The sequence below is a fragment of the Dipteris shenzhenensis genome, chromosome 31, assembly GCF_047967505.1.
Source record: "Dipteris shenzhenensis isolate YYH24624 ecotype China chromosome 31, Dip_SZ_1.0, whole genome shotgun sequence".
Lineage (NCBI taxonomy): Eukaryota > Viridiplantae > Streptophyta > Polypodiopsida > Gleicheniales > Dipteridaceae > Dipteris > Dipteris shenzhenensis.
In genome coordinates, this window is record NC_141626.1 from 48329756 (window position 1) to 48357639 (window position 27884).

Here is a 27884-nt window from a genome sequence, read left to right on the forward strand (position 1 = left end):
CCACTTTGAACATGGATAGAATGTTTCCAAGTGTAATATCAACTCTCTGTCTGAGCTGTCATGTGACGGGCTTTGGGTCACGATCATATCTGAGACTTGGCATGCATGTGATCCAGTTGAAAGAACTCAGTGATCGTGCTCTGAGATGAGTCCAACTGGGTCTTATCCTCATGTCTCTGAGGTTGGAGTAGGTGCTCACTATGCCTAACTGCTTCATGAATGAACGCGGCTAGGCATCTCTGATCTGGATAAGAGTGAAATTGGGGTAACACCCCAGAGCTATCTCTGAAAGACAATAGAATCACCCCTTGATTTCATAGTAAACGGGGCATTTGAAGATGAAATGTTTCTCTGACTCAAGCTCTTGTAGGCTACATAGAGTACAAAAGTGCCCAAGGCTGAGATCCAACGGTGGCCCACTCTGATTTGGTCAAAATCTTTATTTTTTTGGTCTTTTGCAATGGTTTTAACCATAGTCTTCTGTTTATTTTGAGTGTTTTTACAAAGCTTTGGGAAGCATGGGAAGAACCATGAAAAAAATAGCCTTTGTATCAAATTCCTTCCCAATAGAGGCAAGTTGGTGTTGGAGGATATGAGAAAGTGATGCCAAAGCAGAGGGCTCCAAAGGAGACTGGGCCTTATATTGGGAGGATCAGTGAATGGGATATTTGGAAACTATATTTGGAAGATCATCAATTGATAGTTGATATTTGGAAACTATACGAAATATAGTGGATTTGTCTGTTATGTTGTAGACTATGTATCAGGGCAACTAACATTTGACAGAAAGGAAACGTAATTGATTGATTGATTGATGTGTGTCTCACACCTTGTTCAGGCCCTCAGGCCCATAAGGCCCCATAAGGCCCTCGTACATCATATAATGCATTTACATGCGCACTAATACTTTTGTTGCTACATTGATCCAACTTCAATGTTACCATTTTGTCTATGTTGTCACACCATGTCTTTTGGGAGTCGTGGATCTCCACCAAGTAGTCACCCAAACTTCCTATTGGGAGTTGCAATGATCCATGTAGGCTCAAGTCAGTGTTCCCATGTTGTTTTTGGACTTGTTGGAATGTGATGCACTGGAGTGAGGCATGTTCCTCATCTTCCACTTGATTCAGCCCGCACATTTGGCATAACCTCTGGTTTCTTGGGATCCCACTCCAACAAACCAGTTCAATTTGGAGATGGTAAGAAGTGAGCCGCAACTGGGCTATGATGTGTTGAGAAGTGTGCTTTCAGATACTCTTGTTTGTCGTAAACATGCATCTGGTTGATCTCCCTTTTGTAAAATTCCATTTTTCCTTCTGCCCCCCTGACCACAAAGTATCAACAACTGGTTGATGTAACAGACCCTCCAATGGCATAGTCAAGATGATTTCTCTTTCTTCAATCTTTCATATACTAGCCCCTTTTAAGAACTTCTGCATACCGTCCCCTTTCCTTGGTTGCCTCAAGTGCTAAAACAGTAGCCTAGTATACTCAAGCTGCTGCACCCTTCGTACATATGTGAGAGTTTGAAGTAGAGCTTCAGCCTCCAGTGGTAGTAAACTTGTCTCAGCTAGCGTGACGGCATATGGTGTTTATGCTTTGACTCCAAGCTCAAATAACAGAAATCGCTTTTGTACCCTCTCCCCCATTTCCCACGACCTTTCGGAAAGCCTAGGTCCCGATACTGGACATGCATAATGGATTGGCCTCTAGTCATCACGAGGTGCTGAACTTACTTATTGTAATAAAATTTATTGTTTATTCTCGATTTACGTTTTATCTTTGACATCTTTGTTGCAACCTATATTGTTGAAGCTCATGCTCAGCATTTATGCTGTTTAGTAGAGGAAGGAATTAGACAATACATTGTCATGGCAGTTGAATAATATAGTTGTTTATCCTTATGTATTGAATTCTTTCCTCTTCATCGGTCATGCTTTTCTGCTCATGGTTTTTGGATGGTACAAGCTGACCCAAATCATCCACACCAAATCTGCAAGGTCAGCATGGTAATGATGATTAGGAATAAAGTATTGGACGCAAATATGAGAGGACAAGGACAAATAATGTGAACAAGAGTGTGGATTTGTTACGTAAGTGTATGCTGCAAAGCCTTCATCCATGGGTATTGTGTTGCAGCCATCGTTCCGTGAATGCTTGTTTGACTCCTGTATATTCAGTGGAAGGTATGCATGTGATAACGGTGGAAGGAATTGGGAATCGCCACCAAGGATTGCATCCAGTGCAGGTACTGTTTGCTAAGAAAATCTGGATTGTATGAGAATTTTAATGCTCAAGGAAGTTTTTTAACTCTTCTAGAATCTGAATCGCACCCTACTCATGCATTCAGAATTAACTATTCAGCCTGCATGCTCGTTAAGCTTGGTTTTTTTGAATCGTGCAGCTCATCTCTATCTTTAGAAGGATTTTTTTTTTCCTGTCTTCCATGTTTTCCTGTCAAATTCACATTGCACTGGCCTGCATGCCTTTAAGCTGATGAAAGATTACCCTTAATTTTTATAATTAGCAGTGTATTGCAATATTTTGAATATATCATTTCGTATATTGAGATGCAATCCATGTTCTTTCTGTTCACTAAAATATATTTACCATGTTTGGAACCCCACAAAGCTCATAAACAAACGATAGCTATAGGATAGTGAGCTGGAGGGCCCGCATTTGGTGTTTCTCTTCCCTTGGTACCACGGCTTTACAGTGGAGGACATGGACACGTCACACCATGTTCCCCGATTCCCGATTACGCTTCACTTTCCCGGGCTCCCAAAGGAATACAGAGCTCCATTGGTAGAGTGTTAGGCACGGTGCTGGAGTCCCCGCCAGATTTAGCAGCATCAACGGTAGTAGACAATGGGGTCCCCAGGACCAGATTGGTGGTTGAGAGCCCAGAGTCCCTCCCAGAGTTGATCCTCCTTGAGACCCTTGAGGCGGGTACAGTTCACCAGTGAGTGGAGATTTCTGGGTTACCAGGACAGTGTCTTCGTTGTAGGCAGATGGGTCATTTAGCTAGAGACTGCCCTCGCGGTGGCTCCTCCCCCTCCCTGCAGAGCAGGCAGAGTCAGCACGCCAAGGCCTAGCACCCCCCCGGACAGGAGCAATGGGAGTCTCAGACCCCTTGGGTGATACCTTCAGAAGGGGATTGGACCTAGGTAAAAAAGAAAAAGAAACCAAGCAAACTGGCTCGAAAGCGCTGCAGGCAATGGGTAGACGCAGGGAGAGAGAGAGAGAGAGTAGTTTGAGAGGCACCCGCGGAGGAGTAGCTGTAGGAGCCCTTAGTTGGACCCCCCCCCCCCCCCCCCAGCAGGGGCCACTGCTGGAGGCTAGCGTAGTAGTGGTTGAGGAGGAGGGGATCTCGAGCCCTGACGAGCCAGATCAACAAGGTGGGCCTGTGGTTGGCCCTACTCCTCCCTGGCCCCCTTCCCCCTCGGATCCCTCTATGATTGGTCTCTCTATGATTGGTCTCTCTATTTGACGGCCCCTTCCCATTTGACGGCCTCTCTATGATTGGTCTCTGACGATCACCACCTGCACATGTATACTGTATCTCCCCCCTATGCCCCACTTTTTTGTGCCCCCCCCTTCTGCATACCAGCATCGCTCGTCTCCCTCTGTTGCCAACCTCATGGAGGAATCGAGAGCCAACCATGGCAACCTCTGTCTCCCTGATGTGCAATCCCCATATGATCTAACCCGGTGTAGATATGTGATGGTCTGAAAGGCTGCATCTAGCTGGAGTGGAGAAGCACCAAACTTGGCCGAATGATGTGATGTGGTACAGATGGTTTCCCGTGGATCATCCGTGAGAGAAGAATTCAAAAAGAGAGAAGAGTTCAAAAGGAAGGAGGAATTCAAACGTATGGACAGATTTGGAAGACCATCGAGAGCTACTTTGGTTGCGGGGAAGCGGTGTGTTCTCAGATTATCACGGCCTACCAGGTTGACAGAAGAGGAGATACAGGTCATTAGAGAGTAGAATAGATGTTTCTATTGCAGAGAGGAAGGCCATCAGGTGCATGAATGCCCACTCAAGAAGAAAAGGCAGCATCCCTCGGAGGATAGAGATGAACAGAAGGCGGAACCCAAAGCTGATCCGATTTGCAAGAAACAAAAGCCATCTGTTGGCCTTGTACATGGCTTGTACAAGGTTGAAACCTGGCCTTGTACAAGCCTTTCTTCGGTTGAAGGTTGAAATAGGAAGATGCCATGGAGCTTTGTAGAGCTTGGGGCAATGACCGCTTTATTTTTCTTCGACCCAGGTGCTAAAGCGAATTTTATTTCTCCTGAGTTAGTAGGTAAGCTAGGTATACATTGTACACCCCGAGGAGATAGGTTCACTTGCGCAAGCAGACATGATTGCTAAAGGGCTGAGTACATCCATCACTCCGATCATTGGGAAGCTTTGTCTTCATATCCAGAGCTATGTTGATATTGAAGAATTTTACATCATGCCTCTGAATGGATGTGATGTACTTTTGGGCATTCAGTGGTGTTATCGCCTTCGGACTGTTGTAGATACTTTCAATAAAATAGTCACCTTGACTCACAAGGGAAAAACTCATGTGCTCGATGTAAAACTCAAGGGAGAGTCCATCCCTGTTGTATCTACTTCTGCAATTACTTCAGTATGAAAAAGCATATTTATGCGTACTTGATTTTTGCAAAAGAAAAAGAGAGAGAAGATGATCAGCCGCCTCTTTCTAGTATGGATAAAGAGCGGACATATTTCTTGTTTCAGTTTCAAGATTGTTTTCAGAGTCTTTACTAAGGGAACTCCCACCCGAGAGGCTGAGGACCATGCTATCAACATTATGGCAGGTAGTAGCCCTCCGAGTATACCCCCGTACAGGGTCAGCGCAGCCCAACGGGAAGAAATACTGAGCTAGGTAAATGAATTGTTGCAAAAAGGGCTGATTCGGCCCAGTTTTTCCCCATATTGTTCTCCCGTTCTGTTGGTGCGGAAGAAGGATGGATCTTGGTGGATGTGCAGCGACTACCGAGCACTTAACAAGATCACGGTGAAGAACAGGTTTCCCATTCCTTGGATTGATGATATTCTAGATACACTAGAGGAGTCTTCCATTTTCAGCTGCATTGATTTGAAGAGCGGGTACCATCAGATCCATATTCGACCAGAGGATGTGCATAAGATGGCTTTTAGGACCACTCTTGGGCTTTACGAGTATCCTGTCATGCGATCTCATCAATGTATAGCCCGAAGAGAGTCGGTGAGAGGGGGCAGTCTTGCTTCACCCCTACGGTGCTCTCAACCAAGTTTGATAGGCCCCCAGGAGCGCGGACTCGCCATCTGAAGGACTCATATAATAAACTCATCACTCCCTAGATCATGACCTCTGGGAGATGCAGCTTCTGTAGTCGCTTGATCAGGTGAGAGTGAGGGACTGTGCCCTAGCCTTCCGAAAGTCCACGAAGCAAGTGTAGACCTTCGGGCGCCTCCACTTCGCCTCCTTGATAATGGCTCTTAGGGTAAAAATGTGGTTCAGTGTGGAGTGCTGTCTCTAGAAGCCTCCCTGCCCAAGAGTCGGCTGTCCATGGCCCTCTGTATGGCTACTGATCGCCCTCTCGAGTACCGATCGATAAATCTTAGCCAGAGTGTGGCCAATCATGAGAATGCGGTAGTTCCGAGTATCCATGGGGTCCCCGGCCTTACGTATCGATACAATGGTGGTAGTGCTCCAAGTAGGTGGAAAACCGTGGCATATTGCATGGTTGAACAGCTGCGCTAGAACTAGGGCCAAGACCTCCTGTCCTTGTGCGAAGTGCTCTGTACGTAACCCCTCATGGCCTGGTGCTCTCCGGTTATGCAACGGACGAGGGCATTCCTCACGTTCTGTGCAGTGAACAAGTGACAAGTAGTGGGTCTGGGCATAAAGGACATATCTGGTGGCATCTGACCTAGGATGTCGTATAAGGAGCATGCATATCTGTGCCAAATCTCTGGGTCCATGATGGGGATGGGCCGTTTCCCCTCTGATAGGAGTCCCTAGCCGATTGTTGGGTCTTCTCCTCGAAAGGATCCGACCACCCCATCAATCCTGCGGGTGAGAAAAGTCTGCTTCTTACGTCATGTCATCTGTCGTGAGATGTGATGCGCCCCAGATGAGGTTAGGTGTCCCAGGGCCTGCTTGCGTGTGAGGTGAGCTCTCATCTCTTTACATTCATCATCGTACCAGGGGTTTTGAGGCATCTTTCCAACCGGGGCATGTGTGGGTCGAGTCATAGGGAAAGATATGATGTCAGCCTCGTGCACCACTAAAGCCAAAGTGGCTGAAATCTGAGCAAGATCTACCTCTGCTCCATGTAGGGTTGGAAGCTCTCGATCTAAGTGACTTACATAAACTGCATTGAGAGTCCGGTCAAAGTGAACATGGGTCCGAGTGGGCGCATGAAGGACTCTCTCTGTGGCTGGCTTGGTAGTGGAAATACAGAATGTGAGCTGAGTGCTTCACTATCCCGAGCTCAGCTGCATCTAACTCTGGTACTATGAGGGAATCGGAGCAAAGTCAAGTAGTCCCACCTGGTTGTCCCCTGTGCGTGCATTGAAGTCACCAAAGAGGAGGGTGTCACCTTGTCTAGAGAACTTTGTGATATCATCATGTGTACTCTCATACAGGCTGTTCCCCTCTTTGGCAACCTCACGTGCATAGGGTGTCACCTTGTCTAGAGAACTTTGTGATATCATCATGTATACTCTCATACAGGCTGTTCCCCTCTTTGGCAACCTCACGTGCATAGGCTGTTCCCCTCTTTGGCAACCTCACGTGTCCAGAGGAAAGTAGCACACCGCAATGAAGATCTGTCGTGCCGCTGGTAGCTGAACTCTAATCCACATGTGCCGTGCATGTTCCTCTTTCCTAACCATTGAAAGGAGTGGCTTGAGAGCTGATTTGAAGAGGACAGCCACACCCCCAGAGCCTTGTACTGCACTATCCCTCCTCAGTTCCCTCCTATGGGCAGACTCCCATGTGTATCCTGTCACAGTGGGCAGCCCTCTCTCTAGACTCTTGTGTGTCTCGGTATAGAAGACTATGTACCTATCAGTGTTTGTCTCCAGGAAACCTCCAAACTGCAGTTCCAAACTGCCATTTTCAGTCCTCCTTGTGCTCTCTTCTCGTGGGTCTGACACCATCATGTGCTGTCTATTTCTCCTTCTCTTCCTTCCCTTTCTCCTCTGTCTGCTCTCTCTCTGATAATCACTTCTCCATCCCTATAGGCAGCCCATTTACTTGTGTCTCTTGCTGCCATAACCCAAACCATTCCCTCTCTCCGATGCTCCTGCTGCAGCAGTGTGAGGTCATCATCCAAGTATAATCTGGTCCCCTTCAAGGTTGCCCTCATGACCTTGAGGGTAGACCTGTCCACAGCTGTTCGGAGTTTCATTACAAGGGGTCTTGTTGGGGCCTCAACTTTACCAACCCTCTATGCTGTCTCGCATAGGTTGACTCCCATTTTGGTAAACAAATCTTGGCATCTGACAATTTCAGTTTATGTGTTTTCTAGTACTCAACGAGGGCCTTAGCGAGCCCTTCGCTCCAGCCCACTGTGGCTTGTATGAGTTTACTTTGTTTCCGCACTTTTGTCCCATAGGCCCGCAGGGCCTCCCACGAACATTAATACATCTTTCTTTCTTTCTTTCTCTCTCTCTCTCTCTCTCTCTCTCAGATATGCTAGAATGGAAGAATGTGGATAAGAAGGGTGCAGCAGCCCCCAAGAAAGAGATCATCTCTAAAGCTCTGGACGAAGAGAAAAGAAGGAACAACAAGCTTTAATTGTCTTAGTCAGAGGCTTAATAGTTGGAGACACCCCTAACTAATGTAGTACATCATATCAAGTCAGACCAGAAAAGCCAAATAGTGTGTAACATGAGTGAGGCATGTCAGGCGCTCAGGGCTAATGCTCCAAGAACATGATTTGGATCCATGTATCCAAGCTACGTGATAGCTCTCTGGTGTGACACAAAGAGCTCACGTATTTGCATTTGTCGAGCTGTCTAGCGCTGTGGTGGGGGGCGCGGTCTCCTCGATCTCTAGATCCAATGGGCTATGTCAAGTGTAATGCCACATCTCTGTCGGTCGCCCCTGAGGAGAGCTGAGATAGGTCGAACCTCAATCGTGTGTGCTCTGGTCTCCTGTCACCTGTGAGATCCGAGTGTCCCTCGTCCAGTAGTGGTGTCGTGTCAACTCCCTCTACTGACTTATCTATCTCTCATGTCAGCTAGCTCCTCCTCCTCTACTCTCGAGTGCCCTATAGCTGACTGAAATGCATAGAAGTCGGTGACCTGCCTCTGCGCTCGATCCACCTCAGTGTCCTGTGACGTGGTGGTCGCATCCTGCTGCTCTCTGATCCGTCGCAGTAGTGTCTCTTTGTGTCTCCGCATCTCCATCCGGTAGAGCCCAATACAGACCGGAGCCCAATATAGACCTGATCCTGGAAGTGGATCAGTTGTGAGAGTGGGCCAAACCCGTGTCCCTCCTGAAAAAGGCAATGGTAGTGCCCGCGGATCTCGTAGTAGGCGGGACACATACAAAGAAAGTGCTCCTCGGTCTCGACCTGACCCATCGTGCATAGCATACAAGTCCGTTGCTCTGTGGGTATGCCTGCAGTTCTCCCTACCTCAATCCTCAACTGATGGGAGGAGACTCGCATCTGTTCAATGGCAATCCTCAGTGCATGTGAGACTCCTCTGCTCTCAAGATACTGGGGTTTGATGATGAGACCATTCTCCGATACTCTCAATCCTCAGCTGATGGGAGGAGACTCGCATCTGTCCAATGGCAATCCTCAGTGCATGTGAGACTCCTTTGTTCTCAAGATACTGGGGTCTGATGATGAGACCATCCTCCGATACTCTCAAGAAATGGTCATAGTAGAGCTAGGTCTTGGTGGGGAACTCCTGGTCCCCCCCCCCCCCAAGTCCGAAGTGTGTGAAGCTGGAGGAGGTCTAACCGTATGATGCGGTTAATCTCATCTCGCGGAATCAGCTTGGGGGGTGCATCCATGCTGTATTGAAAAGGGGGGGCTTGTCCATCTGAATGCCATGACTGGTGAACCAAGTAGAGACGCATGCATACTATGTTGTATCAAACCACTCTCTGCCAGTCGGATAGGGGATTCCAATGCCAGTCTTGGTAGTGTCTCACGAGGTAGGTCCCAGACTCTATGGAGGAAGGTCACTGTCTGAAAGGTGGCATCGATTTAAAGAGGGGTTATACCAAACTCTGCCTGTACTATCTAATGGGGGACTAAGGGCTTACTACGAATCATCTTGGATCCCATGATTATTGTAGCCGCTCAAATCTCTTCCACTCTGCTGCTGAAATATCACACCCCTAGAATGGTGCTGCATACATGGCAGCTGGTCTCACTAGGGTGTCGAAAAGCTAGCACTTCGTTAGTGGGTCCTGGAAGTGCGCCTGGAAACACTGTCGCTCTAATGGCCAGAGCACCATATCCTCGTGTGAGGCGTGCTCGAGCTGCATGGATCATCGTGAAAATTGGCCCAGTGAAAAGTGCACCCAAGTATGTGTAGGACTGCACAATCTCTACTGGCTGACCTCGGTAAGTGAAGCTATGTCGATGGAGCACTGGGTATGAGGTGTTGAAGATCATAACCTTGGTTTGTGAGACTAGGGTTTCACATCGATAGGATACCTCCTTTTCAGTATAGTTTAGATGCCCCTCTGGTACTCCCACCCACAATCCCAATCTGGCCAAACACCCCAACCAGGTCATTCGAGAGGATCTCCTGCAGCTACACACCTTTAGGACGTGGTTGGAGCCGAGGGAGCTTCCAATGAAGCTGAGTTTCTACAGAGATTACTGTCTTTGTATTTCGGAGGAGGGATTCATCACACCACTAGGGTACACTGAGCTTCATATGCCTCACTCACTACAGATCTCCATTGGACAGTTGTGGGTATCATCACACCGCCTCTGCATAGAGAGTGGCAGAGCAGAGGGGATTCCTAGGGAGCATCGCTTATGCATATTGTGCGATTGTCAAGAGGTTTAGTCGGAGGAGCGTTTTATTTTCAGGTGCCCAGTGTACTACGAGATCCGAGGTCGCTACCATTGTCTCTTCAGAGAGAGCTCCGGGCTCCTTTCCAGATCCTCGCCTACGCAGATCAAAGATGCCTCGCGGCCTTCATTCACGAGGGGGTCCAACACAGAGAGTACTTACTCAGGCGACGGGGCTTGGCCACATCATCCGACACCTCTCAGAGCAGGATCATAAAGTTCTTCCCATCGAGTGACATTGATCGTTCAGTCTCTAGCCGCAGACGTGACAAAGATCCCGACCCGACAACCGCAGCACGACACACGAGACATCGAGGGGACACAGATCACTCTTGGGGACCTCCCGTCATTATTTAGATCGGGGATATGTCCCACGGGAGTCACGGTGGCTCTGGTCTTGCGTCGCAGGAGATCGAGACGCATGGCACCCCTTGACAGGCGCCAGTGTCCCATCACTGGCTATGCACCTACCAGGGCGACATGACATATGAAGGATTCCGCTCCGCCAATCCTTTTCTTTTCATTGTTACATCCAGATGTATTTGATTATGTATGATCAGACTTAGGATTCAGCACTGGTGATGATGCTCGTTTCAGTAGCTCCACCCTTACTGTGATGTGTATCAGGTTTTCTTTCAATCTCATAGACCCATCGGTCTCTGAAGACTCTAATAAAATTTCTTTCTTTCTTTCTTTCTCTATGCAGAACTCCTCGAGGGCCTCTAGATGTCTCTGTAATCCCACTCTTTTGGACGTCAGGAGGACTATGTCATCCGCATATAGTAGTATCGGTACCAGCAAATCAGCCAGCGGTGATCCCTCACCTCCCAGGCGGTCTATGAAGGATGTGATCTCATCAATGTAGAGGCTGAAGAGAGTCGGTGAGAGGGGGCATCCCTGTTTCACCCCAATTGTGCTCTCCACCCAGCCTGATAGGCCTCCTGGGGCGCGAACTCGTCCCCTGACGGACTCATTTTGGCTCATCACCCCCCAAATCAAAACCTCTGGGATCTGCATCTTCTGGAGTCTCCTGATCATGCGAGATCGTGGGACAGTATCGAAAGCCTTCCGAATGTCTACAAAGCAGGCATAGACTTTCTAACGCCTCGACCTCGCCTCCTCAGTGATATCCCTTAGTGTGAAGATGTGGTCAAGGGTGGAATGCTGTCTCTGAAATCCTGAATGTCCTAGAGCACGCTGCCCATATGTGTCTGTGTGACTGCTGATCTCTCTCTCTAGTACAGATCCAAAGATCTTGGCCAGAGTGTGGCCAATCATGAGAGTGTAGCGATTCCTAGTGTCCATGGGGTCACCTGCCTTGTGTATTGGGACAATGGTGGTAGTGCTCCAAGAGGGTGGAAATGTTGGAATATGAAGCCAAAGTGAGTAAAAAATGAGTTTACTAGTGGTTTTATAGTCTAGTGAGTCCTAGACATGCCACGTGTCATATTGGGAGATATCCCATAGACATTGTGACTTTCTAGAGTCTAGTGGCACACTATATATTGTTGTACTTGTCTATTATCTAATATATCAGTCAACATCAAGCTATCAATACATTGTGAGTTTTTTGGTTATTGCCTTGCACTTGTACTTTCCTTCCTTTCCATTTTGCCTTTCATTATGCTTTCCATATTTCCATTCCGTTCCTAGCTAGCTATCATGTCTCTTCATATGGTTTCATAGCCTTCCTTCCTAGCCCTTCCCTTCCTCCTTGCTTCTCCATGAGGTAGTATCTGCTGAGAGAGGGAGAGAAATGAAAGTGTCTTTGCTGTATTTTTTCCTGGAAGGTTTTTGGCTGTCCTCTGCGGGTAGATTACAGTCGAATTGTAAACAGTTGGATTTCCATTGAGTGACATGTTTGGGTGGTCTTCATTGCTATCTTGTTGATCTTTCAGGAGTCTCTGGCAAGCAGTAACGGTTCACAATGTGGATTCTGCACACCAGGTTTTGTTATGTCTATGTATGCTCTTTTGAGATCGCACAAGGAACCTCCATCACAAGAGGCGATAGAAGAGAGCCTTTCTGGAAATTTGTGCCGATGCACAGGATACAGACCAATCCTTGATGCCTTCCGTGTGTTTGCCAAAACAGATAGCTGTGCTTACACAAATGAGCTATCTTCAGCCACAATGATGCATGCTGTTGATGCCAATGTGAATGTAGAAGGTAGAAGAATTTGTCCATCAACAGGACAGCCTTGTGATTGCACTAGAAAGGTAGAAATACCTCAGAATGGTGAAAGTAAGCAGGTCCCTAATATTGTCTCTGGGGAACTCATATTTCCACCTGAGTTAGTCTCCAGGATACCACGGCCCCTGTATCTACGAGGTCATGGGGGGCTAATGTGGTTTCGACCAGTGAATATTAAGGACGTCTTGGATCTGAAGTACAGATATCCTGATGCAAAGCTAATAGTGGGAAATACTGAAGTGGGTATAGAGACAAAATTTAAGAGAATTAAATATCCTGTTCTCATTTCTACGACTCATGTACCTGAGCTAAATGCTGTGACTATAAGACAGGACGGTATAGAGATTGGAGCATCGGTCACATTGACAAAGCTTCTAGAAGTCTTGCGGCAATGCTTGTTGCAGAGGAAGACGCATGAAACTTCAGCATGCCTTGCATTTATTGAGCAGCTTCGCTGGTTTGCTGGTTGCCAGATAAGGAATGTGGCTTCTGTAGGTGGTAATATATGTACAGCCAGTCCAATCTCTGATTTAAATCCTCTGTGGATAGCAAGCAACACAGTTTTTAGGCTAATGGATTATAAGGGTATCACAAGAACAGTTAAGGCAGCAGACTTCTTTGTCAGCTACAGAAAAGTTGCAATAGGCAAGACTGAAATTCTTCACTCTGTCTTTTTACCCTGGACCAAGAAATATGAATACGTGAAGGAGTTCAAGCAGGCCCACAGAAGGGATGATGATATTGCCCTTGTAAACGCAGGCATGAGGGTGAGGTTCTGTGATAGACAAGGCACCTGGTTAGTGGAGGATATCTCATTAGCATATGGTGGCGTTGGCCCTATTTCTTTATGTGCCAGACAAACAGAGGAATTTCTGAAGGAGAAGGAGTGGAAGGAAGAGACCTTGCAAAAAGCTCTAAAAATGCTTCAGGACGAAATTGTTATTGCCAAGAATGCTCCGGGTGGGATGCCAGAGTTTCGTTCATCACTGGTTGCAAGTTTCTTCTTTAAGTTTTTCCTTCTCGCTACTTACAGACTAGAGGAAGAAGCAAATTTATCTCATGGTTTCCCTGAAAGCTATAAATCAGCACTCACCACTTTCGAGAGACCTCCAACAAAGGGAACTCAGATCTATCAAGCTCCGAAAAATGAGTCTGCAGTTGGTCAGCCTATGATTCATTTATCTGCCAAGCTTCAGGTTTGTGTTAGACTAATGCAGTTATTATGTACTCTCCTATCTGCTCCGATTGTACATCTTGCTATTTTTATTCTTCCAGATGGAGTTTTTTGCTTTAGATTTGTTGTAGTCAGGGTTTTTTGTGTCCTTGATAATTTTTTTTGCAGGTAACAGGTGAAGCAGAGTACACAGATGATATACCTATGCCCGCTTCTGGTCTACATGCTGCTCTTGTACTAAGTACAAAACCACATGCTCGCATTGTTTCCATTAGTGATTTTAAGGCAAAGACTGTTGCTGGTTTTGAAGGGTTTTTTACAGCTAAGGATATACCAGGTGGAAATGATATCGGTTCTGTGGTAGCTGATGAGGAACTTTTTGCCACAGATGTAGTCACCTGTGTTGGACAGGTATTCAAAAAATTTAATGGGATATGCACATTGTTCTGAAGTCCTTGGAATCTGGAGGATGTAGGATTCTGAAAGATTTGGGTACTGTGAACTTGTGTAAATGTTATCATTGTAGCTTGTATTTATGTGAACTTCAAAAAATGACTGTGTCTGCCCTGTTTATAAATTATAGTTTGAGCTCCTTTTTCTCTACTGTATCGGAAGTTCCTTCTTCCTGTATTCTTGCTCTGCATGTATGCAGTTTTCTAATTTTGGTGAATTTGTAGGTTCTTTACTACACACACACACACACACACACACACAAGATTGGACAAACTAATGCCCTTTGGAAACAGTCTTAGAGGATGAGTTTGGGAATGTTCCTGGATTCATCTAGGTATAATGCCCTTTGGAAACAGTCTTAGTCATTATGGGAAGGAACTGTAGAGTTGTGTAGTTAGACACTGTTGGGGCAATGAGAAGCAAGTGGGAATGATTAAACAGCCGGCTTGTATTGATAATCTCTCACAATTGTAGAGGAACAGCATACAAAACGTGTGTGAGAAGTACTCACAATGACAAGACTTAACTAGCTTTCTAGACCCTATGATGTGGCAATGCCCAGTGGGTGTGCCCAGTACAGAAGTTCCTACCCCCCAACCCCTCTTTCCAGCATCTCGAGATGCACAGGTAGAGTTTCTCGAAGCATTATCCTCCAAGCTTCATGACACATTTCTTCAACTGGGGCAGCAGATTGATGAGCAGATCTATCAGCAGATTGGCCACCAGCTTGGTGCAGTATCTGACAAGGGCAAGCAACCTATGCCTCAGTATGGAGATCAGTTGGACAGTCAGGATGCATTCTCCGCACCACGTGGGGGTTTTATGGCAGTTGCCCAACGCTCAGCAGGAAGTCAGTCCTTTAGTCAGCCTTAGTTTGAGCAGCTTGCTCCCCAGTGTGGGGATTATCGAGGCGTTGAGGATGCATTCTTTATAGCATTGACCCCTGTTGTTAGATTGGAGGCCATCCTACAGTTTACAGCTGTCACTCTGCTTCTTCAACATGTATCCACTTGCTTGGTAATTCTTCTTTTTGTATTTCGATAAGCATGCTTGTAAAAGAATGAAAGAAATGTTTTTCCAACTGTGTCAGCTAGGTTAATGAGAACTAGGTCTAGCATTTAAGGGTGGACCCCCCTGCTTGGGGTTATGGGCATTAGTGACCCGCAAGAGTAATGACCTCTCTTTGAGTGGGACATTAGGAAACCACACCCCACCTGAGTACCCAATTACGGGACCAATCAAATGCATAGATTGCATACCAACCTAGGACTCATTCAAGAGAATGTTCCTTGAGCTTTGTGTGTGGGTGTGGAAGCATGCCAAGAGACAGGGAGATACAAGATAAGATGACAAACTAATGAGCTTAGTTATGGCTCAATTGTGACTTTAGAATATGTCATTGGATAGTACAAGCTGTTAGGTACGCGACAATGAAATCAGAATTGAATTTTGACCACTTTGTATTTTTAGGGTTTTTGGGTGACGTGGCATGCTGACATGTGGCATAGCCACATGGCAGCGCATGAGACACATGGCAGCTTGTGGGGAACTGTGGAGGGCCATGCATGGACCATGGCACCACTTGTCACTGCAGGAATTACAGCCCCCATGCAGCCCACCAAAATCCAAGGGGGGCTAGCCCCTTTCTTAATTGGGCAAGGGTGGGTTGAGCTAAAAGGCGGCCTTTACCCCCCCTCTTTCCTACACAAAAATCCAACTTCCATTTCAGTCCCTCCTCCTCTCCCTTGATGCAACAGCCCTCCTCCACCCTTTGGGGTTCAGCCTGCTCCTCTCCGGCACATTCTCTCTCCACTGCTCTAGCCCCCCTCCTACAGGCAGCAACCTCTTCTCAGCACTTCTGGAACAGCAACAGCCTCCCCTCTCCTTCTCCTAGCCTGTGAGCAGCCACAGCATCCTTCTTTTTCTTGCCGCAGGCTTTCTCTCTCTTCTGCAGGCTGTGTGCTGTCTCTCTAGAACAGCATACTCTCTCTCTATTATTCCAGCCCCTTCTCCATGCCAAAAACAGCCTTTCTCTGCACCTTTGGAACTGCAGCAGCATCCCTTCTCATCTCTCAGTTTGAGGGCAGACATAAGACTCTCTCTCTAAGAGTATAACCCCTTTCAATCTTTCTTTCTCTAGCCTACATGGCATTTTTCTGAGTTCGTCTTACTCCAGTCCCATGATCTCACTCTTCCCACCCAAGGGGGCTGTAGATGCATCAAGGACTCCATCTCCAAAGGAGTCAAGTCATGAGGGGAGTCTGTAATTTCAAGTTTGTCCTATTTGCAGCATAGTTTCGAGTTGATATTGTTTTCTCTTTCTAGATAACTAGTGCCTGCAACTAATGTGGAATGGAAGTGATGGTTGTTGTAGGTTTCTTCCTTGTAGATTGGGATGGCCAGAAGCTGATTCTATGTCAACCCCAGCCTTGGAGTCTTTCTCTCATTATTGTTTATATCTCTCTACAGTTGTCCCCAAATCATCTGTCTGAGTCCTAGTCAATAACTGAGTTCTCAGTTTGGAAGGTGCTTGCATCTTGGTCTTGTATCTCCTATTTCAAGAAATAAAGTGAGCTTGGATAAAAGGGGGGGGGGGGGCGTCTTAGCCCCTCAACCATGTTGTAATCTCAATTTTTTGTCAGCAATTGTTAAGCTGTGTAAATCTGAATTCAGCCTCCTCTGCAATCTCTAAATTACAACATTTATGTGTGTGGACAATTTGCAACAGTTTCTATCAAAATAAACCTGTAAGACTCCATTGTCTGAAGTGATAAAAGCATAGAGTAGTTTACAACAGCTCTCTGCACCTCTAGCAGATGGAGCAATCTATTTTGGACTGACCTATTGGTGTGCATTCGATGAGTGCTCCTACGAGCACAGTTAGCCCTTTCACCACACCTGCTAGCATGCCTGGATCTGTTTTGGGTTCACTTGGAAATCCATTGCAGTGAGAGAGAGGTCAATCCTCCTCTCAGCCTTTTGGTATGCAGTTTATGCAAAGAGATGAATTTGGTGAGTATGCACAACCACGGATTCATGCTCCCATTCCATTGCCGATGACTACTTATAGTCCTACACATCCCATGCATCAGAGTTTTGATTGTACAACTCATCAGAGTGTTGATTATGGACAACAGCTACGTGAACCGTAAGCGTGATGATGCACATGCATTTGGGAGTGATCAGAGTAGGAACTATGTAGCAAAAGATGTCAAAGATAAGCTCAGTGTGCACAAATTCAAGGGTGACACAAGCACTCCCAATGAGTTGGAGAAGTGACTCACGAAGCTGAAAGATTACTTCCGCTTCTACCCCAAGTTTGATGAGGATCACATCATTTTTGTTGGCATGCATATGCAGGATTATGCTCACACGCGGTGGCGGTATATGAGGGAGTCACCTCAGAAGCCAACCACGTGGAAGGGATTTAAAGAACTCATGGTCACTACCTTCCTATCCTCGCTCATATTAGAGCAATACATGGCTGAGTTCTATGCCTCATCACAGACTGGAGTGGTCTAGGAGTATTTGCAGCGTTCTCTTTGTTTGTTCAGGACATCTAAAAAGGGAAAATTGCTGCGTTTTGTACAAGGACTGGATTTACAGCAGCCTCCTTCTAATCCACATGCCCCGATTCAGCCACTTGCTGATTTTGTTCCTCCACAGGCAGTGGATGATGTTGTCAGGCAAGAGATTCAAGAGATACATGTAGCAAAAACAGTTTCAAACTGGTTGCTACAAACTCTCATGGAGAGTAGACTTGAGACACCTTTTCCTGGCAGGACTTGTAGTGCAGCAAGGCATGCAGGGGGGCTCTTTCTGTTGAATCAGCTTAATTAGGTACTCTTCTTGATGAAGAAGAACTTGATACTTTCGAAGAAGCCAAGGATAATGTGCACTGGATGAATGCCATGCATGATGAATTGCAGTCCATTGATAAAAATCAGACTTGGGATGTTGTGGATTTGCCACTAGGAAAACATGCCATCGGTACCAAATGGATTTTCAAAGTGAAAAGAAAGCCAGATGGGTCCATTGAAAGGTACAAGACACGGCTGCTTGCCAAAGGATATGCTTAGAAAAAGAGCATAGATTACGAGGAGACTTTTGCTTCTACATCCCGGATGACAACTATCAGATCAGTTATTGCCATGGCTGCAACTTTTGTTTGGAATGTCCATAAGTTGGACATAAAAACAGCTTTTCTTAATGGGGATGTCAAACAACCTCTTGGCTTTGAAATTTCGGGTAATGTACATCAAGGTTGCAAGCTGAATAAAGCTTTATTTGGATTGAAACAAGTCCCACGTGCATGGTATGCCAAGATTGATGCCTTCTTGGCAAGCAAGGAGCTGTATAATAGTCCAACTGAAAGCACCCTCCCTATCAAGAAGGGTGGGGGGGATATTTTAATTATCATTCTTTATGTAGATGACATGCTGCTCACAGGGTCAAATGAGGAAATAATTGCAGATTTCAAGGATGAATTGAAAGCTGAATTTGAAATGATAGATTTGGGCATGTTAAATTGCTATTTGGGGATCCAATTCATACAAGGCAAGTGTGGCATCATTATGTCTCAATCCAAGTCTGTGCAAAACTCTTGGATAGATTCAACATGCAAGATTGTAAGCCTATAGCCACTCCCATGGAGCCAGGGCTGAAGCTTACTACATATATAATGCAGGTGAATCAGTGGATGCCACACTTTACAGCCAGACTGTTGGATGCCTAATTTATTTGTGCAATACACGGCCCGATATTGAGTATGCATTATCTCAGGTGAGCAGGTATATGCACATCCTAAAGACAACACATTGGCAGGCTGTAAAACGCATCTTCCGTTACTTGCAAGGCACAAAGTCTTATGGCTTGATGTTTCCCCGGGGGGGGGGGGTGACTAGTAGATGCATGCTTACAGTAATTCAGATTGGGCTGGAGACTGTGACACTAGGCAGTCCACAAGTGGTAATTGTTTCTTTTTGGGCAAAGCTTGCATTTCTTGGCTGAGCAAGAAACAATCTACTGTGGCTACTTCCTCATGTGAGGGCAGCTTTCACAGTGACAGTTGGATGTGTTTGGCTGTGTCGTTTGTTTGCTGATCTTCATCTCTCATTGGAGGGTCCTTCTCCGATTCTCATTGATCAGAGTGCTATAGCAATGGCAAAGAATCCAATGTTTCATGCTTGCACGAAGCACATTGAGGTTCATTATCATTATGTCAGAGAAAAGTTGCATGCAAGGGAGATCAGTATGATCTATGTGTCAACACATGACAATGTTGTAGACATCTTCACCAAAGCACTTCCACGTGAGAAGTTTGAGGCATTTCGCAGTGCCCTGAGCTTATCTCCTTTTGGTGATTGATCACTTCCTTGTACATCATCACATTGGCATTGCAAGGGGGTGTTAGAATTATTGCCATAACTCTAGGCAGTGACCAATGCACTCCATAAGTGAGTTAGGTGCACTTTTCCCTCACTAGAGGTTTCCCCCCCTAACCACAGTTAGTGGGTTAGTGTGGTTTTGTTACTTAGACAATATTTTGTACCTTATCTATTTCTATCGGATCTTTTATGTTTTGGCTCTCTAGCTCTTTGCTCCCTACTTGTTTGCTCCTCTTTCTCACACACTTTTGGCGGGAGTTATCTACAGCCGTATACGGAATGGCGGTGCAAGTACGGTGGTGCAGGAGCTGTACGGGTGTATGATGAGTGTACGGGCTGTACGGAATCAGTCCGTACGGATTGTACGGAAGGACTGTACGGACGACAAGCAGGGAGCAGGGTAGCTGGGCAGGAAGCTTGCGGGAAAGGAAGCTAGGAGCAGGGTCTTGCTCCTCTGATACCAAATGTTAGAAAAGAGATAGTGAGAGATCAGGAAGCAAGAGAGCTGAATGTAGTGCTTGCAATAGAAGAAGTGGCTAATACAAGAAGACAAAACCTTATCCTTCACTAACTATAGTTGGGGAAAAACCTCTTAATGAGGGAAAAGTGCCCCTAACCTACTTATTACATTACATTGGTCACTGCTGAAGTATAATAATAATTCTAACATTAGTACCTTAGCCCTGTTCCTAGTAAAGTTATTTAGTGAAGCAGTTTGCGCCGGTTTTCCTCACAGTTAGACCCTTAACATCATTGTCTCGATACATAATCCAAGGGATCCAATGAGCCCAAAAAACTATAGGACCATCATGATCGGACATGTTATGTCTAAGATTAATGCATCAACACTTGACACTCCGGTTTGCGGAGTGTGAGGCATCATGGGCTAGACAGGTTATAATGCCACTTTGAGCAAGGAAGTAGAGATTGTACAGTTGCTTTATGCCGCATAGCCTTTGACACCATCCCATGAGCTCGACTATTGAGACAACTATTTGATCGAGGGTTCAACCAAGACATCATTTTGGCACTCCGAGCACTATATGAGCGGGTATCAGGCAAAGTTAGGATGTCAACTGGGTAGACAAAAGAGATCATTAGTTGATTGGGATTAAACAAGGTTGTCCTTTGTCAATAACCTTGTTTGGTGTATACATTGACGAGTTTGAGTCTGTCATCAGGCCATTGGTAGGAGCAGGTTCCTTGGTCCCAATTCTAGTGTATGCAAATGATGTGGTTCTACTCCCCTCATCAACTGAGGGTCTCCACCGGCAATTGGATGCACCCTAGACTTTTGATGAGACACATGATATGAAGGTTAACCTTCGTAAAATGAAGGTCATGATCTTCTTGGGTACATCGAGAGCAGTTTACCTTTGACGAGGCAATGATAGAGATTGTTGCATTTTATACATACCTGGGGGTCCTTTTCTTTGGCCCGATCTTCATGCTGAGACTAGGTATGCAGGTCATTTGAGCGGAGGGTATGCCACACTAGCTAGAATCCAGCGTCTTTTGCTTTCCTCCCATTTGTAGGACGCTAGAATCAAGTCTCTTATTTTCTACTTCCTTGTTCATCTAGTTGGGATGTACGGCAGTCCCTTTTGGGGGACAGTCTCATATGTCATGGTTTACGCAAGTGAGGGTCCACTTCCACGTGTCTGTTAAGAAATAAGATAAAATAATGCTGACTAGATACTCACGTATATCAGACTGGATATAGTTTGAGGGTCAACCTTTGTATTGTGGACAATGTCACATGTGTCTAGATGGATGTGGAGTAATCAAGACTGTGTGCCTTTACTAAGTTCCACCCTATGACTCTATGTCTAAAGGCCAATGTATTCAAGGTGATATGCAGGTCAGGGTATACGTAATATTCTTTTATGGGAGGGTGAACAGAAAATCATGTTTGATTTTCTAGATGAGGGATATCAGATGTGGGCTGGTTGGGGCCCCACATTGTAGCATAAGTCTCCTATGAAATGAGGTCTTGGATGGGGCACGTTGATCTTTTTTTCCGAGAGTTTTATTGAGACTCATTGGAGTTACTAGTGAATAAGATGTGCAAGAGTTCTTTCTTGTGATGCATAAGTAATCATCATTTCCTGCATTTTACAAACATGGATACTCTCTCCCAGTATGTTCCACCTTAGGCCTAAGCACTTTGCACTCTTCATTGCATCAACCATCTTGAGGAGCCGACCTTGTCATGGATGGCGATACGTACCTATGGCTGGGAGGTAAGCTCACTAGCTTGATCTTTATAGGTTTGGTTTCTTTTTGTTGCCTTAGCTTATGTATTTTTTGATTAGTCAAAGGATTTTCACTCGAGGTGATTACCTAGGGGGTAAGGACTTTACAGAGATAGAGGACATCCCTACCGCACCCAGGTGGTGCTCCTCACCTCTTCTTTTATTTATGTGTGTGAAACAGAGAGAAGGAAAGAAAGAAAGGTCTTCTTCTTTCAAACAATCTTCTATAGTTAACGAACTGCTGAGATGGGAAAGCTAGGCCAGCCTAAAATTTGAAAACAGAAAATTCATGTACGGTTATCGTAGGAATTAAACTTTTGGACCCAAAGATCGAAAAAGGTTGAAAGCGGAGGTCATGTTTCGTAACCCTAGGAATTAAAACTTTTGGACTCAAAGATCTAGTATCCCCATTTGAGTCTGTTTGAATCCATGAAAGCTCATTCAAGTTGGAAGCTGGCTTCCTGTGGGGCTTTTCTTTGAGTTCTGCAACAGGTGATACTTTTGTTTACAATACAATACAAGAATTGTTTTGTTTTTCAATTACTCTTCTTGTTTAACAGCAAATAAGAGGATAAAAATGTTTTGTAGCAGTTGAGCTCATGAAAGGACCTTGTGGATGCAGGTTATTGGAATTGTTGTTGCAGATACTTATGACAATGCGAAGGCTGCTGCCCAAAGTGTAGAGGTTGAGTATGAAGATTTGACTCCCATTTTGAGCATTGAAGATGCTCTACAGGTTGGCTCATTTCATCCCAACACAGAACGTCTCCTTCAGAAGGGGCACGTGGAGGGCTGTTTTGAAAGTGATCACATAATTGAAGGAAAAGTGCAGGTGGGGGGCCAGGAGCATTTTTATCTAGAACCAAATACAAGTTTAGTTTGGACAACAGATGGTGGCAATGAAGTTATCATGGTTTCTTCTACTCAGGTATAAAGGTTTGACTTGATTCTGTCAGTGCTCTTGATATATATCCCTGTTGAATGCACGTATCAATGCATATATAAAGTTTTGGTAAGCCTTTTTTAGTGTGCCGTATAACAGTCATTATATTTCAACTGTATCAGGCTCCACAAAAGCACCAGAAATTTGTTTCCCACGTTCTCGGTATTGCGATGAACAAAGTTGTCTGCAAGACTAAGCGAATTGGAGGTGGTTTTGGTGGTAAGGAAACGAGGTCAGCATTTATTGCAGCAGCAGCTGCTGTGCCTGCTTATATCTTACGAAGGCCAGTGAAAATAACTTTGGATAGGGATATTGACATGCTGATAACAGGCCAGAGACACCCGTTCTTGGGAAAATATAAGGTCAGTGACATGAAGGTGTTATGTATACATGTATCTATTGATGCTGCTAAATGAGGTTCTTCACACACAATGTCAGGACTTCCTATATTTATGATGCCATGCTTGTCAAGCAGAATGATTTTGAGTCTTTCACTGGAGTATCTAGCAGTGTAAAGCCCAGCGCCCCCCGCCCCCCCCCCCCGCCATGCCCCCCCCCCGCCCCAAAAACGGGCACAATGAAATAGACTTCCACTACATAGGAAATAACTGACATGAGTGTGAATTTCAAGGTGCTAATACATCTTTAAAGTTCTTTTGAATAGGATTGAAAAGTATCTTTGCCAATTCAGGATAATCCTTTGATAAATTCAGGTGCTTTATTGTGGATTAATTTAGAAGGCTCTTAACCTTAGTTGATTGATTTTCCTGATAGGTGGGCTTCACAAAGGAGGGAAAGATATTAGGATTAGACTTGGAGATCTATAACAATGGTGGTAACTCGCTTGATCTGTCTCACTCAGTATTAGATCGAGCCATGTTTCACTCAGACAATGTGTACGAAATTCCAAACGTGCGCATTTCTGGGAGGGTATGCTTTACCAATTTGGCTAGCAATACGGCTTTCCGGGGGTTTGGTGGGCCACAAGGCATGCTTATTACAGAGAATTGGATTGAACAGATTGCTCTCTCCCTCAAGAAACGTCCTGAGGAAATCAGGGTTGGTATCCTTCACCCTGTTTTCATCTATAGAACTCTCATAGTTGTGGAATCATTTCTGTGCAATGAGGGATGTTCATGTCCATATGATGCATTTTGACTTATTTAAAGACGCATGTTTTACAACGTAACGATTGCATGTGATGCATACCGATAGCACTGCATTCAGAGTGCATTTGGAAAAGTTTTCCTACAGTCTTCTTGTTGTATTTTTTGTTTTCAGGGATTTGGGGGGCCCACATGCTACCTGTCGGCATGTGAGTCATTTTGGGTTCAGGTTCAGTTCAATTTATTACAAAAAATTGAATGTGACCCAATTTAAATGTCCTAGCATTTGCAACTTTGGGGAATTCAATCTTGAGCATTTTTACTCAACTTATGTCTCAAAGTTTAGGTTTCATGGTTATGAGATTGTAACATTGGTACCAAAGCCGCCCTTCTCACAACTGTGAAACCCTTGTGGGCTGTTAGGGCAAGAAGGGTGAATCCCATGGCAGTCTTGTGAAGGGAGACACTTTGGGCATTCTTAATTACTAGAACCTCTAGACACGTGCTGTTGCTTGCATTTATAGCCCATTCAAAAATGAAAACCTTTAAAATGAGAGATTTGTTGCGAAAAACTATTCCAATCAAAGCAGCGCACAGTGTGGGGTGCAACAATGAAAACAGGTTATTCGCACATGGCTCACATCCCGAGGCAATAGCAGCAAATACATTTGAGCTGGCATGTGAGTTGATGTATGTGTTGCTGTTGTTTGTCTGATGTCAGCCATTTGTTGCTGCAATTTCTATGGATTTCAAAGAAATATCCATCTGTTGTCAGATTTCAGAATTTGTATCAATTGTTGGAGGAGATTGTGTTGAATTTTGAGAGTTATTTTGATTTTGTTAAAAGGGAAAATCTTAATATACTTTTTAGGTATAACAGGGAGAGCAGAATTGGGGACTATGAAATGGTAAGACATTTGTCTTAGAAGCAATGTAGAAGAGTTTACATTTGTCTTAAAAACAAGTGGAGAAAAAGGTAGCAAGTCTAAGGTGGCAGCCAAGTTCATCAAAGATGGTAAAGGAGTACGACACAAACTGTTTCAGTTAATTAATTTTGTTCATCATTGGTATAAAATATGCATCTGGATAAAGAGGCACTTCAGGCCAGCATAGCAGGATCCCTTATTGGGAGAAAGATTGCAAGAAGACACACAGAAGCTAATTTTGGACAGCATGGTTATGATGCAAAAGGGAAGACCAATGGGCCTAATACAGGCAATATGGTGCATGAGAAGCCCTTCTTCAAGCAACTGGCAGAAGAGGATGATGATATGTCCACAGTTATAATTACAATGCTGTCGACCTCAGTCTTGAGATAGCCTTCATAAATGGAAGGATGAGAGATCCCTCCATGACAACGTCTGTCTGCCCTTGTAAATGTGGCATAGTATCTAGCTTGGTCAAGGTATGCGTTGATGTGAATCGAGGCATTTGTATGTAGAGGTCTCATTGCAAACACTGCAAGTATAATATGATGCAGAGTGTACATCTTCCTTCGAATCATATGGGAGAGCATCGTGACTCCCAAAAGCCTCTTGCATCTAAAGCTGTTATGCTAGGGACTTTGTATTAACATGCTGAATGTGGGCCTGGACTATGTCAATTGTCTCTCTTGCAAGAGTGAATGGATGACGCTGAAACTGAATCTCGTTGGTGTGTTCGGGCTCTCGTAAAAATCCCATAGAGCTTTCGAATGTATTCGCAGTCCATGAGATGGACCTGTGGTACTAAATCGAAGGCCTTATAAAAATCCATTGAGTGACAACAATATAGTCTCTGTTTCGGTGTCTTTCCTCCTCTATGATGGCTTTGAAAGTGAATGGTCTAATGTGGATGTGTCTTGTCTGAAGCTTTCCTACCTAGTTGTTCACGTGTCTGCTATCTTAGGGACTTATTGATGTGTATCTCAAGAGCAAATCCATACACCTGTGCCTCTTGGGGCCATCAAGAGGCCCATTGTCATAGTCAGTTTGGTAGTTTCTTGTATCCATGGGATCTCCTGCTTTGTGAATGGGTATGATGGTGTTCATGTTTGAGGAAGCGGAGAAGGTTTTATTGAAATGCCTCTTAATTGGACAATCGCCTCCTAACCATGGGTTAGGAGTTTTACTTGCAGGACCTCCTTATCCTTCGCCTTCATGTTTGTAGCTTCTTGATGGCCTCTTTCAGGTGGGATGTGGTAAAGAGTATAGAAGTAGTAGGATGAGGTATGTCTTCCAGGTCGGGCATGGATTGGTTAGAAATGTTGTAAAGCGTATGTGCATAAGCTCGAAAAACTAGAAGCCTGAAGGAGACAAGTTGAGCTTCTTTCCAAAACCTTCACCTAAAATTCTTTGGAGTTACTACTATACAGTATACACAAGAGTTCTTATTCGTGATGGAAATTGTTGTTCTTATGGTGTACTAAATGCTGGTAATCTTTTTCGGTATGATCCTTGTCCATATGTCCTTGTTTGCTCTAAGAGTGCTAGCATTGCCTTAGCACTCATCATCATACCAACCGTTCTAGGTTATAGACCCTTCAATTGGCTTGCCTGACTACGTAAGGGAACTACAGTTGGGCTGCTATATGAAGAGATTAGTAAGGAGGAGGGCTTTGGCATCAATATCTTCTAGCTTGTCATCTGTGTGCCCTAGGAGAGTGGAAAGATAATTGCCATGGATGTGGTCTAGGTAGTGATCGAAATCATAGGGGATATGTTCAAAAGGGGTGGGCTTGTATGGGTTGAGGGAATGTCATATCAAAGGATAGGTGGGAATGTTCTACTCCTTGCATGATGGGTATACTATGAGGTCAGAAATCAGTGATGTGAAGGTAGGAGATCCCATGACATAGTCCACTACACTTTCGCCATACATGTCCAGAAAAATATCTCCATATTGGGTGACTGTGCACCCAATGTGTTTGTCCTTTGACTTGCATCTGAACTCCCAAAGCTGGAGATTTGACAGTGCTATGTATGTCCCTGGTGTTGGCTACCCTCTCCCTGAAGCAGCCTGGCATAGTTAGATGTCTGTGAGGCAAAGTAGTGTGCTCTAATGTACACATCTATTGGTTGAAGTCTCTTAAGCTAAAACCACACAAGCATTGGCATAAATGCGTTCTCTTTAGATGTTAGATGTCTATTTTCATAGTCCTTCCTATAATTATTTCCCCTTTGTGACGTCTCATTCAATGCATCTCCAGTACATTTAAAAAGTACAACTGTTGTCCTAGGAACATATCTGACCTTGCAAACTATTTCTTGCTTGCCATGCACAACGCTGTGAAGCAAAGTGTATCAAGGCTTGGAGACCGCCTGAAATTTGATGCATGGCAATCTTCCCATAGCCCCAAAACACTTGATGTAGCACATTGGTCGTAAAATGGCTGTAGTAAATTGTGGATGGTTACTAAAAGGAGTTGATTGGATTGTGCATTGTCTTGAGGTACTTGCCTTTGGGCATTATTGGGAGCCATTCTATGAATCTAATATGAACTACATGAATCCGTGGACAACATGGTGACAGTTGAATGGTCCTTCTATAGAGATAGGGCAAAACGATGGCACATGTCGACATATGAGTAATGCAAGGAAGGGTTTTTTTATTTTTCCCTTCTCAAGATAGTGGCAGCAATGACCTTGCAAGTTGACACAGTGTAGCAGATGAGGGCCTTTGGAAGAGATCGTTCAATTCTTCAAACACACTTCGTCAACAAACACTCTTGACTATCGTTCTTCTCTACCCCTATCTTTGAGCACTCACCAACCTTTGAGACTGCTTGCTTGTCAACTAGCTGGTCGCGATTAACCTAGAGCTCTGAGTCATTGCTTCTGTGCGACTCTATCGTGTAAGGCATGTGTGGCCCATAAGATACTTGAGCCCTGAGTATGCTTGGTTTGTGCTGAAATCACAAGTGTGCACCGAGTCACCAATATAGGTTGTGGAATCTGTCCCGTCTTTGTCTTTTTCCAGCCATTCAATGCTAGGGGGGCTGCTTTGATGTGTGCTAGAGTCTCCTTGTATGTATCCTCGTCTTGAACCAGCCTTCAAGAAGGCCTCATGTCCTGATTTTTAGTGCATTTCTGCGTTTGGCTTCATGCTCCCGATTATTTCTCAAGCCACGTCCTTGTGGTTTGGATTTCTCTCTATTGCCCTAGGTATTGCCTATGTAGTTTTACTTGCTTTGGTATCCACCTTCATTTCCTTCTTGATTGTTTGCATTTCTGTGTGAACAATATCCTTGCCTGTAGAGACTACTTGAGGGATAGGGGAGAGGCCTCGTAGGTCTGCATGACCTCATTGATTAAGAATAGATGATGTAGAACATGGAGGATA

General features: G+C 44.9%; 1 protein-coding gene across 1 annotated transcript in view; it reads left to right on the forward strand.

The window, feature by feature from the left end:
- Positions 1-27884, forward strand: part of LOC147881565 (xanthine dehydrogenase 1-like) — a 79417-nt gene that overhangs the window by 43101 nt on the left and 8432 nt on the right. Inside the window, exons 3-8 of the mRNA XM_087402145.1 lie at positions 2140-2248; positions 11952-13442; positions 13589-13831; positions 22138-22443; positions 22581-22820; positions 23233-23517. Of these exons, the coding sequence (XP_087258271.1) occupies positions 2140-2248; positions 11952-13442; positions 13589-13831; positions 22138-22443; positions 22581-22820; positions 23233-23517 (2674 nt within the window). The remainder of the gene's footprint in view (positions 1-2139; positions 2249-11951; positions 13443-13588; positions 13832-22137; positions 22444-22580; positions 22821-23232; positions 23518-27884) is intronic.